The sequence below is a fragment of the Gymnodraco acuticeps genome, unplaced genomic scaffold (genome assembly GCF_902827175.1).
Source record: "Gymnodraco acuticeps unplaced genomic scaffold, fGymAcu1.1, whole genome shotgun sequence".
Taxonomy (NCBI): domain Eukaryota; kingdom Metazoa; phylum Chordata; class Actinopteri; order Perciformes; family Bathydraconidae; genus Gymnodraco; species Gymnodraco acuticeps.
In genome coordinates this window covers 411,815-434,616 of record NW_022992122.1, presented here as the reverse complement: position 1 = coordinate 434,616, position 22,802 = coordinate 411,815, and the positions used below count along the sequence as shown (strand labels likewise).

The 22,802-nt window shown below is 40.5% G+C and overlaps 1 protein-coding gene and 1 non-coding gene across 3 annotated transcripts in view; both read left to right on the top strand.

The window, feature by feature from the left end:
- The window catches only part of xrn2 (5'-3' exoribonuclease 2), a 66,758-nt gene that overhangs the window by 27,549 nt on the left and 16,407 nt on the right, over window positions 1-22,802 (top strand). For both annotated transcript variants that reach the window (XM_034203188.1, XM_034203187.1), the window contains 10 exons: window positions 3,590-3,697; window positions 4,616-4,705; window positions 6,206-6,278; window positions 6,541-6,624; window positions 6,880-6,977; window positions 8,987-9,066; window positions 9,168-9,224; window positions 10,551-10,619; window positions 12,804-12,932; window positions 16,269-16,434. In XM_034203188.1, coding sequence (XP_034059079.1) covers window positions 3,590-3,697; window positions 4,616-4,705; window positions 6,206-6,278; window positions 6,541-6,624; window positions 6,880-6,977; window positions 8,987-9,066; window positions 9,168-9,224; window positions 10,551-10,619; window positions 12,804-12,932; window positions 16,269-16,434 — 954 coding nt within the window. The remainder of the gene's footprint in view (window positions 1-3,589; window positions 3,698-4,615; window positions 4,706-6,205; window positions 6,279-6,540; window positions 6,625-6,879; window positions 6,978-8,986; window positions 9,067-9,167; window positions 9,225-10,550; window positions 10,620-12,803; window positions 12,933-16,268; window positions 16,435-22,802) is intronic.
- LOC117537841 lies at window positions 1,249-1,443 on the top strand. The gene has a single exon (XR_004567779.1). It is a non-coding gene; the product is annotated as a small nucleolar RNA SNORD17 (small nucleolar RNA).

The following is a 22,802-nucleotide window of genomic DNA, read 5'->3' as shown; positions in this document are numbered from 1 at the left end:
ATTTTTTTTTAGGCATTTAACTTGAAATTCTTACATGTATATACATATTTATTTTCATTTTATTGCATATTCTTACTTGAACTTGTGTTTATACAGAACATTTTATTTATTGAATCTGTTATTAAGCTATTTTTTAAATGGAGCTGTCAGAAAACCATGATTTTAGTCACAAAACTTACATTTTCAACTAAAATGATGGTTCAAATTCACACAAATTAGTGATTAAAAGCCAATATATTACTTATTTATTCCCCAGTTAGTGTTCAATTGAAGCTACTCATCTCAGGACACTCACTCGGTCTGTCCCGAGATACTAACGGGGGGGTCAGGGCTGTTTTCTAACACAGCGACCGTTTTTTTTATTACCCTGTTTTAAAGTCAAGAACTGCTTACTGTGGAGTGTCTGGACAAACAGCAGAGACCTCGCTGTCTGATCTCTATTGTTTGCAATGTGATTAAACCCTAAATCATTTCTATTGTTGTAAAATATTGATCTTTATCTTGAAATGAAGTAATCAGCGTCGGGTAATAAGAGGGTCCGGGGGGGGGGGGGATTGGTGCTGATTGTGAGTTGTCTATATGCGACTCTCAGGGGGCCGCTCTGCAGGAATCCATTAATTCAGAGAGAGGGATGATGGTCACGCACACATCGCTAAATCACCAGAGACGGGGTTATCCCAAATACAGAAAGGGACGGTATGTCAGGTTTTAGGTGTGAAACCCCCCGAGGGAGGAGGTGGGTTTTATTTGGGACGTTTCACACATTCATTGTAGTTTATTTTAAAATGTAACTACGTAAAGAAAGCACGATAAGACGGCTGGATGTATTTCTTTCCCCAACATTTAGAAAAGCTTTTAAAGTGACAGGATTGAAAACACTATTGGATTTTCTTTTAGGTTTAATCAAAATGTCATTTAATACAGATTTCAAAAGTAAACCACGTATAGCAGCAAAACTACTGTTTTAAAATAATATAGAATATGTTTTCTAATGAATAAGAAGAATAACAGCGTCTTCAAATGTATTTAAAGTGTTTGAGTTTCTTTGTGCCATTAAGTTGGCTTTATTCCTTTTTAAAAAGTTATATTTTAACATATTTGATATAATACGGTTAGCTTTTATCCTCCTATCAGCTGCTATAAAACCGGACAGTATAGATACGGTTTATATTTTAAATAATTGAACCATTTGGATAATTAATTCTCCCGATTTTATCATTTGTAGTTAATTTACTTGAGCTCAGATCTGTGAAATGATGAAGCTGTTTATCCATTCGCTGAGCGGCCATCTCGTCGCAGTCACCCCCCGCTCTCGTTCTGGGGGCGGGGCCTCTCCTCGTGGTGATGTCATCGACTCGGCGTTCTGCCGGAGTCGACCCGGATCCACGAGGAGAGACGACTCGACCCGAGCGGCCGCGAAGACGAGTTGACTGCGCTGATCACAGCTGAGACTCATCAATGACACCAGGGGGTGGGTGGGGCTTATATATGGGGGTGGGTGGGGCTTATAGATGGGGGTGGGTGGGGCTTATAGATGGGAGGGTGGGGCTTATAGAGGGGGGGGGGGGCTTCTGGTGTAGGCATGTGAACCTGAATAAACGATCACAGGTAGATCTCAGTGGGAGCCAAACAAAACCTCCTAGTTAATGAATTAATGTATTTTATACAAATTAAAAGACTTTTCTAACCAACACGGCCAGGCCGGTTTATTGATTTTCTGTTTCCTATTTAATTCCAATTATCTTATAAACATCCCAACATCAGCCCTTAGTGTCTGTGCCATTATGTTGGCTGTATTTCTTTAAAAAAAGTAATATTTTATCATTAAATGCTAAGCTGTTCTCCTCCTCTCAGCTGTTATAAAACAGGGCGGTATATATGTATTTATTATTGTTCGTGCTTTATGGCCTTTGACCCCGCTGAACAAGGTCACGAATGAATTCCTCCCGGAGACAAAACATGTGTTTGCATTACCATAAATGATCTGTGCGATTATTAAAAAGCCACATGCTAACGTCCCGCATTATCATCTGAATGACCGTCTTTGATAATGGAGCGCTGGGTTTATCTCACAGAGAGGGTCTGCTTTTCTCAGAGGTGCATTGTGGGAAGTGAAGGTCGCGTTTGTTCACGAAGGATAAGTGGTCCAAACGCTTCATCTGCAGGGTTTAATTTCCACCGCTCCTCTTCCTCCTCCTCTTCCTCCTGCTCTTCTTCACTCCCACATAAACACGTCTGATACACCGAGCTGGGGGAATTCATCTCGATGCAAGAGGCTCTCAGCAGGTGGTGGAGGACGTGCGGTCTTCTCGACACACAGGGTTACTTTAATACTGTATTCCTTTGCAGTAAAAGAAAAACAGTTTTTATATTTGTATTCTCACAGGGGGTCCGCGGGGTCTTACAAAGGGTTAAAAGTTGATCAATCAATTTAGGAAAAAAATTAAGGCTATTAAAAAGTATTAAACGCACCACACACACTGTAGAGAGACACACACACACACACACACACACACTGTAGAGACACACACACACACACACACACACACACACACACACACACACACACACACTGTAGAGAGACACACACCACACACACTGTAGAGAGACAGACACACACACACTGTAGAGAGACACACACACACACACACACACACACACTGTAGAGAGACACACACCACACACACTGTAGAGAGACAGACACACACACACTGTAGAGAGACACACACACACACACACACACTGTAGAGACACAGACACACACACACACACACACACACACACACACACACACACTGTAGAGAGACAGACACACACACACACACACACACACACACACACACACTGTAGAGAGACAGACAGACACACACACACACTGTAGAGAGACAGACACACACACACACACACACACTGTAGAGAGACAGACACACACACACACACTGTAGAGAGACAGACACACACACACTGTAGAGAGACAGACACACACTGTAGAGAGACAGACACACACACACACACACTGTAGAGAGACAGACACACACACACACACTGTAGAGAGACAGACACACACCACACACACACTGTAGAGACAGACACACACCACACACACACACACACACACACACACACACACACACACACACACACACACACACACACACAGTAGAGAGACAGACACACACACACACACTGTAGTGAGACAGACACACACACACACACACACACACACACACGCTGTAGTGAGACAGAAAGGTTGCTTTTATACAGTTTAAACAGATGTTCTGATCAGGATTCCTGCTGGAGGTTTTTAAATGTCAGCGTGTCCACGTCGGTCTGATCACACTGGATTTTAAGCTTTGTGCTGCGGGGAAACTTAGTGGGGAAAAAGGGCAAAGAAAAGCTTCATTCATTTCCTGAGTGTCTTTTAGTGCTTTTATCTCATTTTGTCAGTTGGGAAATAACACAAGTCCAGTACTTTAAAATGTTCCGAATCACAAAGGGGAAAGCAACGAATGACAAGGAACAAATATCATATACCATTATTACTTGTGTGTGTGTGGTGTGACGTTAATGTGTGTGTGTGTTTCTGCAGGGCTGCGCCTCCTGGAAGTGGTACTTCCCGTTCCACTACGCTCCCTTCGCCTCCGACTTCAAAGACATCAAAGGGATGTTCGACGACTTCGAGAAGGACACTAAACCGGTAAAAACATAAAACGTCTTTGTTTTCTGTCTCTGCCGTTTTATCTCATCGCACTCCAAAAAGTATTGGAAAGAATCGCTGATATGCAATCATGTAAATTGCGATACAACAACAGATATAAAACACGCACTTCCATATGCATTACATCTATTTTAAAAGTGGGCTCTGCTTTTGCGTTTAAATCCATCTGAAACGTCCAATATTATTGTTACTACTTGATTCAATATATCACGATACTCACGTGTTGATGTTTCCATTGACCCTTAGAAAACTAACTTAAAGGGGACCTATCACGCACAATGCACTTTCTGATGTCTTTTATACATCGTGTGTGTCCGGTGTGTCCGGTGTCCCCCCCCCCCCCCGGTAGGGTTGCACAATTCCGGGAATTTTCAAAGATGGGAATTAACGGGAATAAACTGGGAATGTTGGCTCTTCGTAGGGAACTTAAATATAGTTGGGGAAAGTATATTTTAGCATAATCTTGACTAAAACAAACAGATGCCATTCAAGTACACTTGAATATCCATGCCATAGCACACGGCTTACTGCATGGCTATTGAGACCACACCCCCTACAGGCACAGATGAGTAATTTTAACTCAACATTCCTGTTTTCGTTCTTCAATTAAACAAATAATTGTTCATTAAAATAATTCAAACTTGTTCTGTTCTACTTAAAAATATATATATATTAAAATAAAAAAAATCTGTTGAAATGTCAGGTTTTTTTGTTTAATTTTTTAGTATTTCCAAAATCCCCCAGCTTAACTTCCCACGGAAACTTTCCACCCCTTTGCAACCCTAGTCCCCGGTGTGTCAGGAGATACAACCCTCTCTCTGTTCCTCCTTGTGAATAATCCTTGTTAGAATAAAACGCTGTAACTCTGAGTGTAAATGACTTGGTTTCTCTGTGCAGTTCAAGCCCCTGGAGCAGCTGATGGGAGTCTTCCCTGCAGCCAGCGGGAACTTCCTGCCCCCGACGTGGAGGAGCTTGATGAGCAGCCCGGTGAGTCCAGAGAGAGGAGCTTCTTCATGTCTCTTCTACATCAGCATGTGTCCCCTCTTCTTAATGTCTCTTCTACATCAACATGTGTCCCCTCTTCTTCATGTCTCTTCTACATCAACATGTGTCACCTCTTCTTCATGTCTCTTCTACATCAACATGTGTCCCCTCTTCTTCATGTCTCTTCTACATCAACATGTGTCCCCTCTTCTTCATGTCTCTTCTACATCAACATGTGTCCCCTCTTCTTCATGTCTCTTCTACATCAACATGTGTCCCCTCTTCTTCATGTCTCTTCTACATCAACATGTGTCCTCTCTTCTTCATGTCTCTTCTACATCAACACGTGTCCCCTCTTCTTCATGTCTCTTCTACATCAACATGTGTCCCCTCTTCTTCATGTCTCTTCTACATCAACACGTGTCCCCTCTTCTTCATGTCTCTTCTACATCAACATGTGTCCCCTCTTCTTCATGTCTCTTCTACATCAACATGTGTCCCCTCTTCTTCATCTCTCTTCTACATCAACATGTGTCCCCTCTTCTTCATCTCTCTTCTACATCAACATGTGTCCCCTCTTCTTCATGTCTCTTCTACATCAACATGTGTCCCCTCTTCTTCATGTCTCTTCTACATCAACATGTGTCCCCTCTTCTTCATGTCTCTTCTACATCAACATGTGTCCCCTCTTCTTCATGTCTCTTCTACATCAACATGTGTCCCCTCTTCTTCATGTCTCTTCTACATCAACATGTGTCCCCTCTTCTTCATGTCTCTTCTTCATGTCTCTTCTACATCAACATGTGTCCCCTCTTCTTCATGTCTCTTCTACATCAACATGTGTCCCCTCTTCTTCATGTCTCTTCTTCATGTCTCTTCTACATCAACATGTGTCCCCTCTTCTTCATGTCTCTTCTTCATCAACATGTGTCCCCTCTTCTTCATGTCTCTTCTACATCAACATGTGTCCCCTCTTCTTCATGTCTCTTCTACATCAACATGTGTCCCCTCTTCTCCATGTCTCTTCTACATCAACGTGTGTCCCTCTTCCTCATGTCTCTTCTTCATCAACATGTGTCCCCTCTTCTTCATGTCTCTTCTACATCAACATGTGTCCCGTCTTCTTCATGTCTCTTCTACATCAACATGTGTCCCCTCTTCTTCATGTCTCTTCTACATCAACATGTGTCCCCTCTTCTTCATGTCTCTTCTACATCAACATGTGTCCCCTCTTCTTCATGTCTCTTCTACATCAACATGTGTCCCCTCTTCTTGTCTCTTCTACATCAGCATGTGTCCCCTCTTCTTGTCTCTTCTACATCAGCATGTGTCCCCTCTTCTTGTCTCTTCTACATCAGCATGTGTCCCCTCTCCATGTCTCTTCTACATCAACATGTGTCCCCTCTTCTTGTCTCTTCTACATCAGCATGATGCCACTTAATCATCTTAAAATGTGTATTTTTAAAGCCTACTTTTGTATTTAAACGCTTCTTTTTCACTCAGGATTCTTCCATCATCGACTTCTACCCCGACGACTTTGCCATCGATCTCAACGGCAAGAAATACGCCTGGCAGGGTGAGTCGCTTCCCTCCAAATAACTCTTCTTAAATCAACCTTTGAGAAGCTCAGAAGTTGTTGGAAATGTGCCTTTTTTATATATATATATATATATATATATATATATATATATATATAAACAAACCTATTCTAATGTTTTTTTAAATGTTTAAATTCATCCCTAGATAATCCACTTTTTCCCATGCACTGATTCATATCCCATGCTTGTTTCTCATTGGATGGCACTTTAACTTCCTGTATCCGTGCTGTTAATTTGAAGGAGTGGCCTTGTTGCCGTTTGTCGATGAACGCAGACTGTGGGCGGCTCTGGCGGACGTTTACCCCGACCTCACTACTGAGGAACGTGAGTACAAAGACACTATTTAAATGAACTAACTGTATGTATGTGCTGAGGGGATTAGTGTTGGACAGAAACGTAGCTTATCCTCATGATTGTCATTGATTTTTAAGTTTTAACAAGCGCCTGTCATGAAGTTTGCAATCTAAAACACAGACGGCAGTGGAAGAGATGAGATGGCACATTGGTAGAACATGTTATTTATAGTCGACATTATTCAGATGACATTGATTTACTATATACATGTATGTCTTCTTGCAGAGAGGAGGAACAGTCTTGGCAGCGACCTGATGTTTGTGGGGAAAGCTCACCCGCTGTTCGACTTCATTCACGAACTCTACCGCACAGAATCTAACGAGGTAACAACGACACACGAAACAACACGTTTAAATCAAAGTGACCGCGTTGTGCCGTCTTTAGAAGTAATTATTGTTGGTTATAACAAAGCTTTGAAATGGTGGACGCACTTTTAGACAGGGAGACACAAAGGGGCTGATGGGAAATGTAGTTTTAATGTTGACATGTTTTGTACTTGAGTTACACCTTTATACTTCTATATCTCAGAAGGATATACTGTCATTTATTTTAATACACTCAGAATAAATATTCAAAAAGATAACCAACAAATTAAATATCATATATCGTTTTATCCATCCATCCATCTTCTCCCGCTTATCCGTGGTCGGGTCTCCGGGTAGCAGTTCCAGCAGAGAGCCCCAAACGTTCCTTTCCCTGGCGACATCAACCAGCCTAGGGAGGCGTCCAGGTGGCATCCTTACTAGGTGCCCGAACCACCTAAACTGGCTCCTTTCGACGCGAAGGATATATATATATACCGTTTTATAGATTAAGCTAAAACCTTTATTGATGTCTTGGTGATTTCTCACAATCTCAGCAGTATACCAAGTTATTTAAAAGTACTTTTTTGTACTTAACGTGTACTTATATCCAAATATTTTTGAACTTTTAAGTAGGAAGCCTATCTTACTTTCTCAAAGTTCAGAGTTCAGGGTTTCCCACACATAGACTTCACTTGGGCGCCCAGGTATATTCACGTCCGCCAAAGTATATTTCGCGACCCATTTAGGTTTAATCTTTTTGTATCCGTCCGCGAGCACGACGCCATGCGATCGATTAACTACCCCTCCTGTGCCTCACCCTGCTATCGCGTGAAGGATCTACTTTATGCGCTCCGCACTAACTCCGGCGAACAGTTCATGAGCCACTATCCCCGTATACCAAGTTATTCAAAAGTACTTTTTTGTCTATTTTCATGGGAATATTTGTGTACTTTTAAGTAGGCAGCCTATCCTACTTTCTCAAAGTCCAATACAACGTCTTAATGTCTTGTTTTTACATACTTTTAATACTTAAAGACATTGACTTTAACAGAAAAGCAGGAAAACTGCATATCTAAAAAGCTACGAAGAGCCCTTTTGCTTTGTAGGAAATATTGTTAAAAAGATGATGGGGTTATGAAAACAGTTGCAGAGCTACTCTTAAGTAAACTTTCTAATGAAGGAACTTATAGGTATTTTATGTATTTACTTTGATTGAACTCAGTGTTTTATTCTCGATTGCTGAACCACCAACAACTTCACGGTACATTTGATGTTTTAGCAGCTAGTTTCTCAGAGTATATTATTTAACTGCAGCTGACTCTCTCCTCTCAGCTGCTCAGCCTGCTGAGTCGAACTTGCTGCATCACTGCTCTGCAGATGTGTCTCTGACGCTGAGCAGGTGTCGCCTGAGTCAGATTTGTTCTTGTTGATTATGCATTTTGCAAACCAAAGCAAATTGTTGTTGTGACTCAGAGTTTCCTAATGAGCACATCTGAAGAGAGAAGCACAACATTTCATCCCGAGGAACAAAGTCGATTTGCAGCACAGTCACTGCTGGAACAAGTTCAACATTGAATAAAATGGACTTTAAAGAGTAGAAAAAGTGACAATAATGACCGAACGAACGAAATGTCGTCAATTAGAGATATCAGAATGGAAAGACTTCATCTAATTGAGAACGTACATATTATCAGTGATTTTGAGGCAAATGAAGCCCCAAAAACGCCTGAATAAAAAAAAAAAATGAACAAATCTCCATATTTTACTTTATTTTGGCAGTTTCTTAATAATTTATTGTATTTATTTATGTAGGTCATAAGTGTGTATGTATATAGATGCTTAAATATATAAAAACAATTAAGAAAATCATATTTTGATATATTTTTTACGTAAATATTAAGATAGAAATATATCAAAGTATGATTTTCTTAAGACATTTATGGACAAAATATGTGTTTTTTTTTCCTGTCATTTAATAAAATCCTCATTTATGAATTTATTAAAACGTCCATATCTTGCTCGTTAAGGACACTGAGATCCCTGCAGAGCTGTGCCATGGGATCCAGGGTTTATTAAACCTTGACGGCAAACCTATTCTACCAGATCAGTAAGGACGCTTTATTCTCTCTATCTCGTGTTCTGATGTTTTTAACAAACGCATGGCGACTCCTCCTCCTTATTAACTTTTATTTAACATTTATTCTTCAGGCCAGTGACGTCCCCCATCCCAACGCTGCGAGACATCGCACACAACAGCGCCATCGGGTAAGAAACTCTCCCATAAATTGTCTAAAAGCAGAAGTGATAAACGTGTTTTCAGGTTGAAATATCTGACATTTCAATGCATTCGTTTATATCAAGAAATGAATATAAAACGAGGTGGTATTGTCGGTATTTCTCCATACAGACGTGAAGAAAAGCGCCTCCCCCTAGACCTAAAAACATAGCGGTTGAAAGAAATGGCACAATTTTTAAATCCTAAAAAGCGGTATTTAAAGAGCAGTTTAAGGGGCTGGTACCTGTTTATTTATACATTTAAAGCTCACCAAACAGATCATTCTAGCCACGCCTCATATCCCTCTATTTCACTTCCTGTTTCAAAAGTGCTGATTTGGGTATAAAGCTTTAGAGAGGAGGGGGCTGAGCTCATGCGGGACCCGGCAGCTACTGTCTAAACTAAATGCTGCCGTGATGAAACGCCATATCATGGATTATCAAGGATTCTCTCTGAAACAGTTTGGAGCTCAAAGGCTTTCTCTCTTGCCGGTTATACCACAAGGTGAGTTCCTTTTTACTTCCTGCTTCTTCACACACATGCTCTCCAGTACAGGTTAGCTGAGTGTTAGCGATGCTAATGTAAACACCGACCACATTACGTCCAAAACAGTCGGGCATTGTTTCTGATAGCAACGTTTCTGATTGGGCCGTGGGTCCACATTTCAGATATTACGTCATATCGGACGCAAATCTGGATCAGCTCCGTTGTTCCCCGTTTTTAGAGATTTGGGTACGGAGGAAAAGAAAGAGGGTTTTATTTCCTGACGCTGCGTGAGTTCCCTGATGCACCGGGGCACATTGATGAATTGCATCGTCACTTTGAGACCAAATCTGCGCCACAGAATTCTGATTGTTTTTCTCAGAATTTGGGTGTCGAAGTGAAAACTAAAAAAAGAACGTCAAAATGTCCACATAGCCCTAATCCCCTTCCCCAGTAATGCCTAGGTGTTCCATCCATTCTCTGTTTTTGAACAGTATACAGTACTTAGTATTCTTAGTATACATATACATATACTTTAAGTAAACAAACCATCTCGTATCTGTCCTGTATATTTTCCCAGTGATTCGCTGCCATACCGTTCTGCAGACATTTACAGCGCCGCTCCAAAGCAGATAATCTTTCGGCCACCTTTCTTTAGAATAATACACATTGAGAGAGAAAAGGCAGTCAGGAAGGAGCATGTGGGGAAATAACAGGGTGAGGAAGGCGAGGCAGGTTGAAAATGACAACCAGAATAATGCTCCGAAAATGTGAGCTGATGGAAGAGTGTTTGTTCTCGTTGTGAAATGATTCGTCTCCTTTTCCTTTTCCAGAGTGAAGTTCAGGGATCCTGCCTTCGAGAAAGACTTCGTGTTCAAGGCGGTCCTCCTCTCCGGAGCAAAGTGAGGGGTTTTTCTTTATTAAACTTCATCTCAGATATGATTTACCAAATGTTGAAAGCTTTTTGTCTCAGGTGTTAACGTAGGAGTTCATTTAGCACCGCTCAGTATTTCTTATGTCGTCTAAAAATAACATGAAAAGACCTAAAATAATTATTCCTGTCTGGTTCTCAGGCTATTAGTTCCTACTAAGGAAGTACTTTAAAAACACAAATATATACATGAATTATTTTATCTGTAATTTCCCAAAACAGCTGCTCAATTTAGGTTTTATCAAACAATTGGATATTTAGCTTTTGATGGGGACTATTTTCAGTGGCGGATTGATACACATTTGGTGCTCTAGTTAGTTTTTGTTGGGAACTATTAAAAACAAATATAATATGATTTAAAACAAAGATAAGCACACCAGCACTTATCTATTGCATAACGATAAGAAAATATTAATGTTTCAGTTTCAGGGTCAATTATGAAAAACATTTTGCAGGTTTAAGTTGGTAATGATAATAGGGCCCCTTTAAGGCGAGACACGGCAGGCAAAAACATCGTTTTTCAAGTACTGGTCAATTTTGAGATGTTGTGCTATTTTGATTCCATAACATGTTTTCTTTCAGGCTTTTGGAAGGAAAACGTACAAAATACACATTTAAGTGTTTATTTTACTATAGTTTGTCTATTTGCGTCTGTATATTTCTCCTAAATTCACCAAAAGTTAGCATTCTAACGTAACATAAAGTACCGCGACCGCTGTGTGCACCATGTCAACAGAGGTATCGCTGGAAAGCTCCGTCTCTCCTGCACAATCTCATCTGATCCAAATATGGTCATTTCCTTTGTATCAGCAACCAATCGTGAAAGCACAAAGGGGTCTTAAACCAAGAAACAAAATCTCATTGGCTGGTGTCAATTTCTGACAACGTGATTCGTTCAGATGCGTCACGTGATGTGCTAAAACACCTCCTGGTTAGCTTTCCGCTAGAAATTGAAATCTCAAAATGTCAAAAGAACGGCGAAAAAAACGTTCAGAGAAGACGCCAACAATTGTCAATTGCACGAAGCAAGGTTATAAAAAAAAAAATGACCCTGAACATGAAATACCTTCACGGAGTGCATCGATGCGCAAGCTGTCATCCAAAGACCAGGAGGGTTTAGCTAGCGCCTCACTGCAATCTTTAAAGGTCCTTTTCTCAAAATGAGTTTTTTCTCCTACTCTGAGTTCGAAATTTCAACTTCAGTTGCACTTACATACACCAAACCTTCCAGTTATATTCCTATCAATATTATGAAGGCTTTTACAGAAGGGTTTGTTCATATATCATTCATAGCCTGAATTATACAACATTGTACCTAAAAACATGGCGAAAATGGATATTTTAGGGCTGTTGACAGTATTTTCTGATTTATGGAGTGATAAAAAGAGATATCCAATATCCCTTCTGTAAAAGCCTTAGATTCTAATATGACTACAAAATGAAACAAGAATTTTGAATCTGGCTATATCCAAAGTTCAGATTTCGATTCCTGCAATGTGTTAAAATATGTGCATATTTAATGAGATAATGGATAATTTGCATATTTAAACATGCTATTTCAGAAAACTTGTAATACAAAAGACAATTGCCTTATTGTAAGTAATTAACTGGAGAAATTTCTAGCTGATACCTTTAAGTTAAAAAAATTACCCTATTCACCTGGGTGTCTCGCCTTAAGTTGGTAATGACAGTATTTCTTATAACGTCTAAAAAATAACATGAAAATACCTAAAATATGATTTCTGTCTGTGGTTCTCAGGCCATTAGTTCCTACTAAGGAAGTACTTTTAAAAACATATATATATATATACTAATGTTTTATCTGTAATTTCCCCAAAAAGCTGCTCTGTTTTTATCAAACAATAGGAAATTGTGATTTTGATGGGGACTATTTTCAGCAGCGGATTGATACAAATTTGGTGCTCTAGTGATCATTTGTTGGAACTACTTTCAGCGGCGGATTAATAATAATATATTTTATTCATAGAGCTTTTCTTGAAACTCAAGGACACCTTAAAGAGTAAAAAAATCATAAACACAACATTAATGACAGATTAAAAGCAGATGATTGAAAATGACCGCCCTCACCTCTGTGATTTCACATATCAATGTACTTTAACTCTTGTTGTTGTTGTTGTTGTTGTTGTGTCTTCAGGATGCCCAATGCGGTGCTGAAGCCCGGGGACTGGGAGAAAGGGAACAGACAACCATGGAGACCCCAAACGGGCTTCAACCAGCACCGACAGCCGGCCCACCTGGACCAGTCCGGCTTCAGAGCTCTGGGGTAACTTCCTCTCTTCATATCTATCAAAAAGCTATTTAAAAAAACACTGAAGGAGTCAAACTTGTCTGATCAAGCTAAGAAATCTCTATCGATGCTTCATTTTCGTTCTCTTTGATCAATGAATTTGGGTTTAGGTGGTTGGTTGTTAGGCACAGGTCTCTGAAATAAACACACAAAACGTGTATTATTTTAATAGGCTCTAATGTTAAAGGGTTACATGCAGTGTTTCCACCAGACCAGGGCTGAGGGGGAGGGCTTGAATTTTGACTTGAGCCGTCCCTTATAGATACTGTCTTTTTACGTTAGTGAGCCGGACGATTTGGCTCGGCTCTCTTAAAGCGCCGGCTGTGTCGGCTCCCACACGGCTCTTCATGTTACCACAGTTTACCACGGAGCCTCGGTTTCTCCGCTGCGAGGCTCTGGTGCTCGCAGCTCACGCGCGTGCTCCACTAGCACCTGCGGCGCTCATCGCGTCCACATCGCGCACGTTCCGTGTTGTCCTCTAGCAGGCATCGCCGATGTCGGGAAACGATCTTCAATACTCCGTTGCCCCCCCAGAGGGATGTCCTTGTCCTTTTTCCTTTTCGTTATTTCAAGCAATACAAACTCTCGATCTTCTCTGGAATTATTAATATTTTTGGACGCCCTCGGCTCGAGTTCAGGGCGTCAAATGACGGCACGACGCCCGCCTGGCAGAAGCGCTGGTTACACTGAAACTACAGGTCGAACAACTCAAAAACACAAAATTTCCTGACTGTCATTTTCAATATTTTGTAGTCTCAAACAGAGACATCCAGACGAGGAAGTGCTCAAATGCTGACTAGCCATTAAAAACTGTCAAATTTGCTAAGACATCACTATCGGTTCTTCATTTTCGTTCTCTTTGATCGAGGAATTTGGGTTTAGGTGGTTGTTTGTTATGAACAGTTCTCTGAAATAAACGTATATTATTTTACAAGCCCCTAATGTTTAAGGGTCACACTGATTCTATAGGTTGAACAACTCAAAAACATAAGGTTTCCTCAATATGTTAGTCTAACAGTCATCTGTAGACACTTCCAGACGAGGAAGTGCGAAAATATTGACTCATTTCATGGTTTTAGGACTTAATGTCACTCCTTTATACCTCATGGGGAACAAATTGTCCCCTAAGATAGTCTTTCAAATAAACGGCAATTAGTAAAAAATTATTGTAATTTTCCTCATTTTTTGCAGCTTATAAACAAGCAGAGTAATTTAAATCTCACACACCTGCTTGGACCCCTTCCTGCAGTTTGTGATATCATTTTAAGAGTATTAAACAACGCCAGCAGTGACTCAGTATTGAGATTCGTGGCGGACACAGTTCAGTATTTTAAAACAGAAAATGTGTTTAAATGTCTGCACCCCTCCCTCTCTCCACGCTCCCCATTAAGCAGCCGTGCTTGATTGTGATCGAAGCTGCGCACAGTGATATTATCATTAAGGAAATGTGAATAATTGAACATCTGGCGCCGTGCGACTGTGGCGTGTTTGGGAATTAATCATGCAGCAGGATGAGGAAACTCGATGTAATCCAGTTTTTGGGGTTTTCCTGCTAAATAAGACTTTAATTCAGGCAGTTATGAGGCTCGATGGGGCCAAACAGCCAGGTGCTGAGAGGAGGAATCCTCTTAACGGATATAATCTTTTATCGTGTTTGGATATCATTCACTGAGGGGTTTATTAGAAGCCAGTGATGATGGAGACTTGTCTAAGAAACACAGAACAGTAAAACAGTATTTTCTTTGTATATTAAGACGCCGTTTACACGAGAACGGGTTGGATCCGCATAGTTTCTCTTGCGTATAGCCCTTTCGTTTACACGAGGCCGTAACAAAACGATAGAAACGGACCCCACAAACGATAACGGGTCCCAACTGGTGGATAGATTTGCAAGCGAAACGCTCTGGGGGGTCCGTGTGATCGCCTCGATACGATCATTTCCTGAAAAAATAACGATAGCCCCGCCTCCCCCCGCCTTTGTTTGTGCCTCACACATCCGGGGGGGGGGGGGGGGATCTTATACTCGCTGCTTTTGGTGTATTTTGTGGCGGAAGTTACAGCGCCAGCTACAGGCCCGGCATATGTACTACAGCGTTCTCGTGTGAACCGACGCGTCAAATGAAACGAATACGTGTGAACGGAAGACTTTTTTGAAAACGCATACTGTGCATAAACGCAAACGTTCCCGTGTGAGCAGCACCTTAGTAGGGCTGCTCAATTAATCGTATTTTAATCGTATTTTAATCGCGATTACGGTTATGGCTTGCAGCGATTACGAAAACATCGTAATAAAACTATTATTTATTATTATTACTTATTTTTTTGGGTTTTCAGTTGAGTTATATTTAAAGTTCAGGGAAATCAACTGTTAAAAACATACTGTTCAAATGTTTGTCTCCAATAAATGGATGTTTTCAAAGTCAATGAATAATCGCATTTAATAATCGCAATTACAATTATTGACCCAAATAATCGAGATTATGATTTTTGCCATAATATGAAGTGTTTTTGTATCTAAATCAGACTATTGAATAATTCACACGTTTAAAGTAGTGTTAGTCGATTCAAATATTTAATCACGATTATTCGTACATTTTTAATCTGTTCTAAAAGTTTTTAATACTCTTATCAACACGAGTGGACAAATATGCTTTATGCAAATGTTTGTTTATGATCATTTGAGCAATGACACACAACAATCTCTCTGCTACTCCATCTCTCCTCTCAGGGAGAGGAGAGGGGGAGACATACAGCGGGGGTAGTGATACTCTTTCTCTCCCTTTCTCTCTCTCTCTCTTTCTCTCTCTCTCTCTCTCTTCTCTCTCCTTTTCTCTCTCTCTCTTTCTCTCTCTCTCTCTCTTTCTCTCTCTCTTCTCTTTCTCTCTCTCTTTCTCTCTCTCTCTCTTCTTTTTCTCTCCCTCTCCCCCAACCTGTCAGCATCAGCTGTGTGCTTGGCTTGCCGTTTAAAACACCTTTTCTTGTATCCAATTCTCTCCCTGAAATCCTCACCACCATTCCCAACTAACAACGTCAAGCACTTTCCTTCTCTCTCTCTCGCTCTGAAACTACGGGGCGGCCGAGGACAAATACACATGCGTTAATCGCACGTTAAATTAGTTAACTTGACAGCCCTAATTATTATCTTTGCTTTTGAAAGAGATGCCATTTCATAACCTGTTTCTTAATGTCTTTCATTCAAAGGCGCTGTATAAATAAACTTGTTTTTGTATAAAGAAAATACAAAATGGATATGTTTTCGTTGTTGTGAATACGTTTCTAACAGTATATCTTTCTCTGCGTCTTCCTCTTCAGTCACAGTATGAACAGAAACCAACATGGAGGAAGAGGAGGAGGAGGGGGAGGAGGAGGAGAGGAGGAGGAGGAGGAGGAGGTGGTCAGTATAGCAACACTGCTCCACCAAACTCCTACCAAGGAAACTACAGAGGTCAACAAAGTGGCGGACACCAGCCTTTCCAACGTAAGACACACACACACACACACACACACACACACACACACACACACACACACACACACACACACTTCTTCAAGTACAGCTACATATCCGCATCGAACTGTCTCTCTTTAACCCACAAATATGTTGGTTTTTAGAAACGGCTTCCTTGTCTCGTATTGAAGCCGATTCTCTCCCGTCATCTGCAGGAAATTCAGTATTTGGTCATTTCTATTAAGTCGGATTCCTATTTGACCAACATCAGGCTTACCGTGATTATATAGCATCAGTACATAGCTTTGAGACAACTTCAATCATGTTCGTCTAATCGACAAAGATTACCTGCAGATTAAAATGCAACAGCATCGTGTGAATGCCAAAAAACAAAACGTAGACCATCAGATACCGTCACTCTTTCCACCCGGCGCTAAACTGTGTCTCTTACAGACCCAAATATTTAGCTTTTTCAAACATTTAACGGCTTCCTTTTGTTCAGAGATGACTGAACGTCGTCTCGAATTGAAGCCTGCAAGAAATTCAGTATTTGGTCATTTCTCTAATTCACAAATATTACCTCCTCCTTACTGATGGTCTTAAACAAAACGTAGACCATCAGATACCGTCACTATTTCACTCAGCGCTAAACTGTGTCTCTTACATACCCAAATATTTAGCTTTTTCAAACATTAAACGGCTTCCTTTTGTTCAGAGATGACTGAACGTCGTCTCGAATTGAAGCCGATTCTCTCCCCGTCGTCTAATCACGCCGCTCTGCAGTTTGACTTTGATGTGCCAATTTGCAAGCGGATGAATAATCTGCCGTTTCCACTGATAGCGCGGGGGAGTCGAAGCTATTCTGGGGCCACTTCATGCAAATGAATCACCTCCTCTGGCCTCTGCCGCTCCTTCCTAATGTTAAACTCCCCAATTAGCTGTGCAGGATATTCGTGTTTTATCTCATCTGTGTTCTTTCCATCATCATTGGGGAAATTATTACCTGGGCTCTGATTCTCGTCCGTGTTCTGGTTGATTTATTATTATATAAAGCACCAAGAGGATAAATGAAGATGTTTTGGGTGATTTATTTTGCTATAAACCTCTGACTTTATCCTTGTGCTTTGAACGTAACTTAAAATTAAACGTTTGACTCAACAGCGAATACACTTTTTTAATATAGATTTGTAATATAGAAAGCCCCTGGAGTGTAAATGGTAATATAGCACTGATATTTTATTCAATTGTTGATGATTTTTGCTAGGGCTGTGCGATTATGGCAAAAATCATAATCACGATTATTTTGAGTCAATATTTGGTATATTAAAAAACGTCATCCATTTACTTTGAAAACATACATTTATTGACAAACAGTTTGATTACCTTGAACTTTAAGTCATTCAACTGAAAAAAAGACTTTCTTTTTTTAAATAAAATTATTAATCGTTTTATTTCGATTACGTTGTTTTCGTAATCGTTGCAAGCCAAAATCGAGATTAAAATACGATTAATTGCACAGCCCTAATTCATCTTTGGCCGTTTTCTAGTGATTGTTTTTGCCATAAACCTCTGACTTTATGCATTCAACGCACCGTGCATTTTTTTGGTCTTAATTGACACGTTTAACTCTCAGCAGCTGGAATAATTAATCTCTTTCTAACGACATAAACTCCAATATATATTTTTCTTTAATCTCAATATTTTTTCCACATCCTTGGTCTTCTTTTTCCTCAAACAATGACCGTCACATGCTCAATTTTGGCCTAAAATGACACATTTAACCATCAGTAACTGGAATTATTAATTATTATTTACATAGATATTTAAGATAGAACTTAAATGGCATTGTAACACTGATATTTAATCTATTTTTGTCCATTTAAAGTTATAAATCCTTGTATTTTTTGCTCAAATGATGGCCGTCACATGCTTAATTTTGCTCTAAAATGACATGTTCGACTCAGCAGCTGGAATTATTCAACTTTTTGTATTAACACAAATTCCAGTATGTATTTCTCTTTAATCTCTATATTTTTTTACATCATCGTTGGCTGTATTCTGGTCATTTCTAAGTAAGGGATAGTGTAAGAAAAAGCCGGTCATTAATGAAACTTTATCAACCTCGCCAATAAGCAGTCAACACAAAATCTTCAAACATTTGTCTTCATCATTATTGCCTAGTGATATTCTGCTAAGTGAATACTTCGGTAAAGTAACATCATGACAAAATAGTACTCGAGTATTTCCATTTTATGCCACTATACTTTACTCCACTTATTTTCAGAGGCAACTATTGTTGTTTTACTAGTTTAACAAGCTTTCATATTAAAACGCGTATAAAAACACATGATGTAACACAGGACTGTACTACACAGTATTTTAGAAAGTATCTGCTTGAGTTGCATAGGATTACTTTTAAGTAAAGGATCTGAGTAGTTTTTACACCTAGTCACCAAACGCACGAGGCCTTGGTGACAACAGACGTGTGTATTTTCACAAAACGTTGCTTTAATGTCTCAGAAAACACACATTTTCATTTTAAAACCGTTATATTTGTAGAAGTGATTCTGTGTTCTGGTGATTTTTCTTTATCAGATTTAATATATCAAGTTTCTGAAGCTTACATTTTGCTTTTAATTCTCAAAATGGATGTTAAATTCTCAATTTATGAAGTGCAAGCAATATCAAATTGGCCTGGCACAAAGAGATCTGCACAACAGAAGTCGATTGAAGCCACATGTGAATTGGTATTTGCGATTTATGAGATTATTATTCTGACATTAAAGTCAAAAATCTCAGATTAACCTCGGGAACAAAAAATACATTTTCGGTCAGATCTAAAAAATAAAATTCACCTGGAGCCCGAAACCTCTTCCGTGCTCCACGCTGTAAAGCTCCAAAATATAAATGTTCTCATTCACGTCCCAGTTCAGCTCCTGCCCTGCCGTGGTGCCCTTGAGCAAGGCACCGGACACCCCTCACTCCCATTGCTCCCCGGGCGCTGTACAATAGCTGCCCACTTGGCTCCTGGTGCTAGGATGGGTTCAAAGCAGAGAAAACATTTCACTGTGTGCTCTGCATGTGAGACCATTAAAGAGGGGTTCATCCCTCCCCTATATATATATATATAAATAAAAATTAATTAATCATGATTAATCACCATTCAAACTGTCCAAAATATTCCATTTCTTTATGTATATTGTTTTACTGTATGGGGCGGGCCATTCTGCACAAGAGTTAAATGCTTTTTAACGCAATTAATTAAAAAATTAATTACCGCCGTTAACACGATAATTTTTACAGCATTAGTATATATATATAGTTAGTTATGGTCTTACATAACATAAAGAGAAACTAGATTAAATCCCCGCCTTATCCAAGTATAACATCGGCATCTGCAGGAATGTGATTATCCGTAGGCGGCTTTTTTATGATACACGTTTTAATATACGTGGAGTTTAAGCTAGTAGGTGGGTTGTCGCTACAGTAGCTAGTAGGTGGGTTGTCGCTACAGTAGCTAGTAGGTGGGTTGTCGCTACAGTAGCTAGTAGGTGGGTTGTCGCTACAGTAGCTAGTAGCTACAGTAGCTAGTAGGTGGGTTGTCGCTACAGTAGCTAGTAGGTGGGTTGTCGCTACAGTAGCTAGTAGGTGGGTTGTCACTACAGTAGCTAGTAGCTACAGTAGCTAGTAGGTGGGTTGTCGCTACAGTAGCTAGTAGCTACAGTAGCTAGTAGGTGGGTTGTCGCTACAGTAGCTAGTAGGTGGGTTGTCGCTACAGTAGCTAGTAGGTGGGTTGTCGCTACAGTAGCTAGTAGGTGGGTTGTCACTACAGTAGCTAGTAGGTGGGTTGTCGCTACAGTAGCTAGTAGGTGGGTTTGACGCTACAGTAGCTAGTAGGTGGGTTGTCGCTACAGTAGCTAGTAGCTACAGTAGCTAGTAGGTGGGTTGTCGCTACAGTAGCTAGTAGGTGGGTTGTCGCGACAGTAGCTAGTAGGTGGGTTGTCGCTACAGTAGCTAGTAGCTACAGTAGCTAGTAGGTGGGTTGTCGCTACAGTAGCTAGTAGGTGGGTTGTCGCTACAGTAGCTAGTAGGTGGGTTGTCGCTACAGTAGCTAGTAGGTGGGTTGTCACGACAGTAGCTAGTAGGTGGGTTGTCGCTACAGTAGCTAGTAGGTGGGTTGTCACGACAGTAGCTAGTAGGTGGGTTGTCGCTACATTACATAACATGTTACTTGTTAGACGCTTTTATCCAAAGCGACTTACATACATTCAGTACTGTGGACAATCCCCACAGGAGCAATTTGGGGTGAAGTGTCTTGCCCAGGGGCACAACGACATGCTGACTGCAGTGGGGTTTGAACCTGTGACCCCTGATCCCAACACCAAGGCTCTATCCACTGCGCCACACGCCTCCCTACAGTAGCTAGTAGGTGGGTTGTCGCTACAGTAGCTAGTAGGTGGGTTGTCACTACAGTAGCTAGTAGGTGGGTTGTAGCTAGTAGGTGGGTTGTCACTACAGTAGCTAGTAGGTGGGTTGTCACTACAGTAGCTAGTAGGTGGGTTGTCACTACAGTAGCTAGTAGGTGGGTTGTCACTACAGTAGCTAGTAGGTGGGTTGTCACTACAGTAGCTAGTAGGTGGGTTGTCACTACAGTAGCTAGTAGGTGGGTTGTCTCTACAGTAGCTAGTAGGTGGGTTGTCACTACAGTAGCTAGTAGGTGGGTTGTCACTAAAGTAGCTAGTAGGTGGGTTGTCACTACAGTAGCTAGTAGGTGGGTTGTCACTAAAGTAGCTAGTAGGTGGGTTGTCACTACAGTAGCTAGTAGGTGGGTTGTCACTACAGTAGCTAGTAGGTGGGTTCGAAACCCGAGCCCGCAGAAGTTTTCAGGCAATGTCCTCCCCTCTATCCCTCAATTGAACACCCTCTCAGGAATAAAGGCACTCTGGCCCAAAAAGAAAACGTTAAAAAAATTATGGATTAGCCCTGCTGTAAAGTTTCAACTTAATAATATATTTTCTCTTTGTCATCGGCGATGCAAGATCTTACATAACATGAAGAGAAAGTAGATTAAAAACCTGGTCTTATCCAAGTATAAAATCAGCATCTGCAGGAATGTGATTATCCGCACAAGTATCTCTTCTCTCTGCAGCCGGGGGCTTTTGTCCAAAAAACACTTTTTCTGCTCGGCCAGTAATCACCGCAGGCTTTTCTGCTCCGGGCTTTTGTCATTTTTCGGGGTCTGATTGGCGTTGTGGGAGACCCTGGCCTGTAATGAGACTCTGGAGTGGAAACAGTGGAAACAGCAACCCCCCCTTTCCTCCTCTCTCGCTCTGATAAAAGCATCTGGGTGTGATGCGTTGTGAAGAGGGTTGAAACCAAAGTTAACTTCCCCCTTTGAGGCGTTTCTACCCCCTGCGGTGATGTGTCAACACGCTGCCTCTGAAACCCGCCGCCAGGCTTTGTGATCCTCAGAAACACCGTCTGGAGTTTAATAAGGTTTGGGGAGGAAGGGGGGTCTCTGCAGGGGGCCATTATTGTCTTTATTGACACACACTGACACCAAATTTTAACCAAAGTAACAGATTCATCCAGCGGCCGCAGAGGATGATAAGCCTGCACTTCAGAGTAACAACTGCACTGAATAGCTTCTGTAACAAGGAGGAACACAGGGACTACGTTATGCACAATACTTCGGTAAAGTAACATTATGACAAAATAGTAATCGAGTATTTCCATTTTATGCTACTTTATACTTTACTCCACTTAATTTCAGAGGCAACTATTGTCGTTTTACTAGTTTTAACAAGCTTTCTTCATATTAAAACACATATAAAAACACATAGGGATGCCAGCGATTTTTCGAATATTCGTTAGTCTCCATAATCGAAAATTATTTTTTAAAATTCGATTTTATTTTTATATATTCTTTTATTATTATTTATGTTTTTCATTTTTTTTTTCCTGGCTTAGTTTCAACCAAAATATAGACTAATGCTAATAATAGTAATCGTTTTAATAATTGTAAATGGCCATTGGTCACACCACCAGTTTGTTTTACTGTAAACTTGGAGGAAGCCAGCAGCGGGGCGGCGAATAATCGATTAATATTCGCTGTCCGATTTTCGAATTTGATCATGGTCCGTTTCTGGCATCCCTAATAACACAGGACTGAACTACTATACTACACAGTATTTTACAAAGTGATTATACTTGTGTATTTCTGCTTGAGTTGCATTGAAGTCAGGATTTTACTAGTTTTATTAGTAGACAAAATACTACTCGAGTATTTCCATGTTATGCTACTCTTATACTTTACTCCACTTAATTTCAGAGGCAACTATTGTCGTTTTACTGTAGTTTTAACAACCAAAGTTACTTTTCCCCTATTAAAACGCATA